The sequence below is a fragment of the Humulus lupulus genome, chromosome 4 (genome assembly GCF_963169125.1).
Source record: "Humulus lupulus chromosome 4, drHumLupu1.1, whole genome shotgun sequence".
Taxonomy (NCBI): domain Eukaryota; kingdom Viridiplantae; phylum Streptophyta; class Magnoliopsida; order Rosales; family Cannabaceae; genus Humulus; species Humulus lupulus.
In genome coordinates this window covers 56,944,672-56,952,961 of record NC_084796.1, presented here as the reverse complement: position 1 = coordinate 56,952,961, position 8,290 = coordinate 56,944,672, and the positions used below count along the sequence as shown (strand labels likewise).

Sequence of the window (8,290 nt, the reverse complement as noted above, 5' to 3'; positions counted from 1 at the left end):
ATCATATTATCAAATAAAGAGATTAAACAAAGAGAAAATAAGAAGACATACTCTAGGGGGTTCCTCTTCACTTTCTTCTTCCTTCTTCCTTTCTTTCTTTCTTCCTCTCTCTCTCTACACGCCTCTCTCTCTCTCTCTCTCTAGGTCACGGCAGCCACACACACACACAAGAGCAATGGCTCTTCTCTCCTTTCTTAATCCCTTTATGACAAATCCTCTCATAAAGTCTCCCAAACAAATTAAGGTAAGTTTCCATTTCTCTTTTATTTTCCTTGATTTTTCTTTATTTCAAAAAGATACAAGGAATAAAACATGATCAAGCCTATCCCCAAATGATTATAGTCTTCAATTTTTGATCCTTTTTACCATTTTAATGATATATTGCATTCCCACTAGGTCACACGCCCATTCCTCCTTTCCCTTTTCTTTTATTTTTTTTTTAAATAAATAACTCCATTAAATCTAAAATAAGGAAACCTAAAATGTGTAGAAAAATCTACACATGTGCACCATGCTACCATGCACTAGCACACACTAAATTACTAGGGTGCATTACTATCTATCATGCACCTTAGTGCATTCCACCATAGCTCACATAAATACCTCATTTGTCACACTTAAATCAAATGTAACACTAATAGTAAGATAACATGTTACACATTTAATCACTTATTAAATTAATTAACCAAAACATTTCTAACAATTAAATATAATAACAACACTTAAATAAAACAATTCATCACACTTAACATTTACATCAAATAAAGCACAAAATTTAAATAATCTAAAAAAAAATATTTTGGTGCACTACAATATACCCTCCTTAAAAGGAATTTCGTCCCGAAATTCTTTCTTACCAAATAACTCAGGGTATCTTGCTTTCATGTCATCCTCCAACTCCCATGTTACTTCTCGTTCCGTACTATTCTTCCACAGGACCTTGACTAGTGGAATCCTTTTGGATCTCAGTTCCTTGATTCCCTTTTCTAAAATGCGCTCAGGCTGTTCATCATAACTCAGGTCCTGCTTCAGCTGTAACGGCTCGTAACTCAACACATGAGAGGGGTCTGACACATACTTACACAACATCGAGATGTGAAAGACGTTATGCGTTTCAGCTAATGCTGGGGGTAGTGCCAAACGGTACGCAACTTGCCCCATCCTGTCCAATATCTCAAATGGACCGATATATCTAGGGCTTAACTTCCCTTTCTTTCCAAAACGCATCACTCCTTTCATTGGCGAGATTTTCAAGAAAACAAACTCGCCTACAGCAAACTCGATGTCCCTCCTCTTGAGGTCAGCGTAGCTCTTTTGCCTACTCTGCGCAGTAAGCATCCTTTGGCGTATCTTCTCAATTGCCTCACTGGCCTCACTAACTGCTTCAGGCCCTAAAATCCGTTTCTCCCCAACTTCATCCCAGTGCAAAGGAGATCTACATTTACGCCCATAAAGCATCTCATAGGGAGCCATCCCTATGGTAGATTGGTAACTGTTGTTATACGAGAACTCCATTAGAGGTAGATATCGGTTCCAAGACTCTGCAAAGTCCAACGTACAGCACCTCAACATGTCTTCTAATATCTGTATAGTCCTCTCAGACTGACCATCATTCTGAGGATGAAAAGCAGTGCTGAACTTCAGTCTTGACCCCATAGCTCTCTGTAGCCCTTTCCAAAAGTTCGATGTGAAAACTAACCCTCGATCAGAAATTATCGACTTTGGCACCCCATGAAGTCTCACTATTTCACTAACATACAAGTCAGCATATTGATCCGCCGAGTATGTGGTCTTAACTGGCAGAAAATGAGCGGACTTAGTGAGTCTATCTACTATCACCCACACTGAGTCATGCTGCTTGGTAGTTCTAGGCAACCCTACCACAAAATCCATTGTGATATCCTCCCATTTCCATTCAGGAATATAGAGCGGTTGAAGCAACCCTGCTGGTCTCTGGTGTTCTGCTTTGACTTGCTGGCATGTCAAACATCTAGCCACAAACTCAGCAATGTCCCTCTTCATTCCATGCCACCAATATAGTGCCTTGAGATCTTGGTACATTTTCGTGGATCCTGGGTGCAAGGAATAAGGAGTTGTGTGCGCTTCTTTCATGATACTTTCCTTAATTTCAGCACTGTCTGGTACACAAATCCTACCCTTGAATCTTAGCAATCCACCATCAGACACCGTGAAATCGTTGTTGCCACCTTCTTGTACCAAAGCCTCTTGTTTCACCAAGGCTTCATCCAATTTCTGTCCTTCTCGGATTTGCTCTAGTAAAGAGGATTGCAACGTGAGGTTTGCCAAACTTCCTGTCACAATTTCAATCCTGGCATTTATGATCTCTTTCTCAAGAGGCATCTCTATCGCATGCAGTGCTGAGACACTCCCATGTCCCCGCCTGCTCAAAGCATCGGCAACTACGTTTGCTTTGCCTGGGTGGTATAGAATCTCGCAATCGTAATCCTTTACTAATTCCAACCACCTCCGCTGTCTCATGTTTAGTTCCTTTTGTGTGAAAAAGTATTTCAGACTTTTGTGGTCGGTGTATATCTCACACCTATCTCCGTACAGGTGATGTCTCCATATCTTGAGTGCGAATACTACAGCTGCCAATTCAAGGTCATGAGTGGGATACCGCTGCTCATAATCCTTGAGTTGTCTAGAAGCATAAGCTACCACCTTCCCTTCTTGCATCAACACGCATCCCAAACCGTTCTTTGACGCATCACAGTATACCACAAATTTTCCGCCCTCAGTGGGAACACAAAGGATAGGCGCGGAAATCAACTTATCCTTCATGGTCTGAAAACTCTCTTCACATTTTTCTGTCCATACGAACTTCTGATGTTTCCGGGTTAAGTTGGTCAACGGGGTAGCGATCTTCGAGAAACCCTCGACAAACTTTCTATAATAACCTGCCAACCCTAAGAAACTCCGAACTTCTGAGGCATTCTTTGGCTGGGGCCAGTCTCTAATGGCCTCGATCTTTGATGGGTCTACTGCAATCCCATCCTTGGAGACTATATGCCCTAAGAAGGTTACCTGTTCCAGCCAAAATTCGCATTTAGAGAACTTGGCGTACAACCGATGTTCCCGTAATCTGTTTAGAGTCAATCTCAAGTGCTCTTCGTGCTCCTCCTTGGTCTTTGAGTAAATGAGGATATCATCAATGAACACTACTACGAACTTGTCCAAGAAATCCTTAAATACCCTATTCATCATATCCATAAAGGCTGCTGGGGCATTGGTGAGTCCAAAAGACATCACTAAGAATTCGTAGTGTCCATAGCGAGTTCTGAAGGCTGTTTTCGGTATGTCTCCCTCTTTCACTTTCAACTGATGGTACCCAGACCGCAGATCAATCTTTGAGAACACTGAAGCCCCTTGTAGTTGATCAAAAAGGTCGTCTATCCTAGGCAAAGGATACTTATGCTTAATGGTGACCTTATTGAGTTCTCGATAATCAATGCACATCCTCATACTCCCGTCCTTGTTCTTCACAAATAGGAATGGTGCTCCCCATAGCGAATGGCTAGGTCTAATGAATCCTTTGTCCAACAACTCCTGTAGTTGGTTCTTAAGTTCCTTTAACTCTATTGGCGCCATTCGATAGGGTGCCTTAGATATCGGTGCAGTTTCAGGTGCAAGCTCGATTACAAACTCGATCTCTCTGTCTGGGGGTAGTCCTGGTAATTCCTCGGGAAACACCTCCGGGAACTCACAAACAATGTGAACATTTTCTGGCTTTAGTTCTGACTCCTTGGTCTTATCCACTACACTGGCAAGAAATGCCGAACGTCCATGATGCATCATATTCCGTGCTTCCAGTGCAGATATTATGGGTGTTCGAAGGCCTGCTACTTTACCTTTAAAGGAGAAAACCTCTCCTTCCTTTGGCCTGAACTCTACGATCTTCTTTCGACAGTCTATAGTAGCCCCATGCTTGGATAACCAATCCATGCCTAGTATAACATCATAATCTGGGATACTTAGTTCTATGAGATCTGCTGGGCACTCTCTACCTTCTACCGTTACAGGTGTTGACGGTAACCACTTATTTGACAACATCATATCTCCCAATGGCAACAATGTACTAAAGTTATGTGTAAACATCTTACAAGGCATATTCAGTCTATCAATCACATTCATAGAAACATAGGAATGAGTTGCTCCAGAATCAATTAAGACTCTACACATTGTACCAGATATAGGGAGCTGACCTGTAACCACAGTATTGCTATTGGCCGCTTCGTTCTGAGTTAAGGCGAAGACTCTTGCTGGCACCAGATTGTTATTGGTATTCTGTCCCGCCTTCCATTGTGGGCAATTCTTCCGCAAGTGTCCTGCCTGGCCGCACTTGAAGCATTTGTTGGTACCGGCCTGACACTCTCCTGGGTGTTTCCTTGTGCATTTAGGGCAGGTAGGATGCTCAACTCGGTTGCCCTGTTGGTTCCCACGGTTCCGGTCATTGAAGCGGTTATTGCGGTTGTTATGGTTCTGAGAGTTGTGGTAGCTGCTGTTCGGGACTGGAGGTCTAGGCCTTTTGTCAACCCCACTATTCTGCCCTTCGATAGCCTTTCTCTTGTTGTTCTCATGGAAGTTCTTGTTGCGGTGGCTCTCTCTTCTAGCGGCATTATCCTTCCATATTCGATCCTCCAGATATTCAGCCTCAAGAGCTCTATCCAATATCTCTGCATAACTGGCCACCTCAGCGCTGGTCATCCTAACATCCCTTGCTATCATTGGTTTGAGTCCCTTTACAAACCTTTGAATTCGCATTGTATCAGTCGGCACCACCTCAGGGGCAAACTTGGCCAATTGATCAAACTTCTGTGCATAGTCGGTGACCGAAAGGCTCCCTTGAACCAGAGTTATAAATTCATCAACCTTAGTTGCTAGCACCGCTGGACTATAATACTTCTTACTGAATGCCTGGACAAACTGCGCCCAAGTCATGGTATTTGGGTCATGGGTCTGTTTAGTCACGTCCCACCAAATACGTGCATCCATCTTAAGTAGATAAGCTGCGCAGGAAACCCTTTGGCGATCATCTAACTCCATATGATCAAAAATAGCCTCGACAGACCTTAGCCAATCTTCTGCAACCATTGGATCAGCTTTCCCCTCAAACGTCGGTGGGGCTTGTTTCCTGAAGCGTTCATATACCGGTTCAAACCCATAGGCTACAGGTTGTGGTGCAGGTGGTGGTACTGGCGGCTGCGGTTGTGCCACTGGTACTTGAGGTATAGGGTGCGTTTGAGATGTCTGTGGTGCTTGTCTAGCTTGCGCTAGCCCCTCATCTCTTAGTCTCAACTCTTCTCTTAGCCTTGCCACCTCTGCAGCCAGGTCCACAGTTGGCGCTGCTGGAGCTGCAGGTTGAACAGTTGGCACTTCAACATCAGGGATGGTCGTAGTTTCAGACCTTGTGGAGGCACCCTTTCCTCTGCCTCTACCTCTTCCCCTTCCTCCTCTTCCTCTGGTTGACATGATGATGTTCTAAGGCAATCACAGGAAAAATCGTAAGGAAGGAACTTGCATATCGATGGATATTTGTAAATCATGCATTCACCTCACACCAATAAATTTGAAACAAAATATCCATAGCATTTAAAATATTCCAATAATTAAACAATCCCAAAAAGTGTTTAATTAACCAAAACATGTTTCCTTAAAGTCTTAGGAAATTATTATTAATCCATCTTATTCATTGGCATCCTCATGCGACGATCACGAAGTGGACTCTAGTCCTCGACGGTGGACTCGTCCCCTGAGTCATAGTTGAATATGTCCTCCGAAATGTGGTAATAGTCAGGCGCGCTTGCCATAATTTCCATCCTCGGGGTCGGACGCGGTATAGCACGCAATACTTCCTCCATGTCATATATCGACTCTAAACGTTCCTCTATCTCGCCATCATCCGTCATTACTAATACCAGCTCCTGATGATCTAGTTCGTAACTTACCAGAAAGTCGCGAATCGTGAACTCCATAGTGCTAAACTCCATGTCATCTATCACGACGCTATTCCATGACTGATTTAACTGTAAAAGAGCCTCTGGGTACATTGACAACGCCTCACACATTACCCAGTATTGTTTTATGGGCCAAAGCAAGGCTCCTCTCTTATTCATCATTCTTTGTATATGTTCGCAAACCTCTTTCGTCGTCTATAAGACCGCTACCTTCCAATCGTAGTAGTCTTCGTCAAGCTCAACTTTAGGAATTGCACGAATCTCCTTAATCAATTGTTTCTTTGTTATTCTTAATACAGAAGGCATATTTACTACAGCAGTTAACAAATAGAAACATTAAATAAAAATAGAAACAAGTAATAACACATAAGCAAATACTTACGACGCGGTGAAGTGAGATTTTCCCATCTTTAGCGTGTATGGGGGGGGGGGGGGGGGTCCTTGGAAAACATGGACGACCGTCTCTGATACCATTTGTAAAGAACGCCCTAGACTAATACTTACAAAATATTCGCATAACATAGCTTATAAAAGAATACCATCCATTATTAAAGTCTCAGGGGGACTTATTTAAAATCATGCAAGTTGGCGCCATAAGTTTAAAATAAAACATAGGATTTTATGCAAAGTTCAAAGAAAACCAATTAAGTTAAATAACAAAGTCCCACTGATAATTTAGGAAAAGTCCCTTAAAACAAAACATAATTTAAATGGCGTTCCACGTTGATCGTTTTATCGTCCATAGGATTGCCCCACGCCATACACCCCATGATGAAGAACTCCTCACGTCACCACGCGTGCCATAGAGAAATCCTATTTGCTACCTGGAAGGAAAGTAAGGGGCTGAGCTAAAAGCCCAGTAAGGAAGTACAAGCAAATAAGCAAGTAAGAAAAACAACAAACAACCAAACACTAACGTTCACCTAACACATCATGGTATAGCATAGCATAATCGTAACATTTCATCATATCATAACATAAATATGACATATCAACATATCATAACATAAATGTGACATATCAACATATCATAACATAAGTGTGACATATCAACATATCATAACATAAATGTGACATATCATCATATCATAACATAAATGTGACATATCAACATATCATAACATAGATGTGACATATCAACATATCATAACATAAATGTGACATATCATCATATCACAATCATACAGCATACATGATGAGCATGGAACGCTAGTTGTCCATGTCACCCTATGAGGTAAACAGGAGATCACTAGTCCTTGAATAACCTCGGCGCGTCCGCCCTAGGAGTCACGTCTCAATGTCCTTAGTAACTCGGTCGATGTATCTGACATCGAAATCTGTTTGATGTATCTAACATCGTATTCTGTTTGATGTATCTAACATCCATACACATTTCACATTCAATCATATCATCACATTAAGGCGTTCATAATTGCATAACAGTTCATTCATATAACAGCCTTACCATTCATAGCATAGAAACATAAAATCTATCTAACTTCCTTACCTCAGGTCCAAGCTAAGAATTTCACAATCTTTCCCTGAGCCTATATCATAATCAAAATAACATTTCTTAGGTTCATAAAATTACTATTTTGCCCTTCCATACAACTCATGTGTGCATGGGCCATGCACTCATGATAACAGTTACACTAAAACATGCAATTATTGCCAAAAAGAATAATGCTCGTTCTACCCATTTTACTAACATGTTTGCTTTATAAAAATTACATAGTTGAATAATATTCATGATTTTGGACGTAAAAGTTGATTTGCATGTAACATGCATACGTGGGAACGTTGCGTAATAAAGACGTTTTCAAAAACGATAACTCTACATTTCTTGCTTCTATTGTTTGAAAATCAATGGCCATATTACATGCTTTCTTTAAAATTTCTAAGTTGATTAAATTTCTCAGAACTTTATTTTATTTTAGCTCAAAATAAAATATGTGACATTTTCATTAAATAAATATTAATTTACCAAGAATTAACCAACAAGCTTGGGTTTAATTAAAATACCTATTTTAACATGTTTCTTTAGAAAAATATATTTTATTATTGTGTTACAAAAATGATGTGAAAAATATATTTTAAGTGTGGAAAAATTATATTTTGATTTAATTTATTTAAGACTTAGTTTTTAAGTAGTAAAAACCCATATGTGACAATTTAATAACAATTGTTAACTTTTTAAAACAAACTTTCAGCCACTATTTATTTTATTCAAAAATCACAAATAAATAGAGTCTAAATATTTTTCTCAATCAAAATAAAGAAAATCATTATTTATCAAAATATGCATTCATACCATT

The 8,290-nt window shown here is 40.4% G+C and overlaps 1 protein-coding gene across 1 annotated transcript; it reads right to left on the bottom strand.

Annotated features, from left to right (window-relative positions):
- Positions 1-2,409: 2,409 nt before the first annotated feature.
- Positions 2,410-6,086, bottom strand: LOC133832204 (uncharacterized; the record flags this gene model as incomplete). The annotated part of the gene is made up of 4 exons (XM_062262578.1): positions 5,900-6,086; positions 5,090-5,372; positions 4,380-4,858; positions 2,410-3,212 (listed from the first exon to the last, which is right to left on the bottom strand). Coding segments are annotated over exons 1-4 (1,752 nt in total), but the record flags the coding sequence as incomplete, so codon positions are not given.
- Between the last annotated feature and the right edge of the window lie 2,204 nt (positions 6,087-8,290).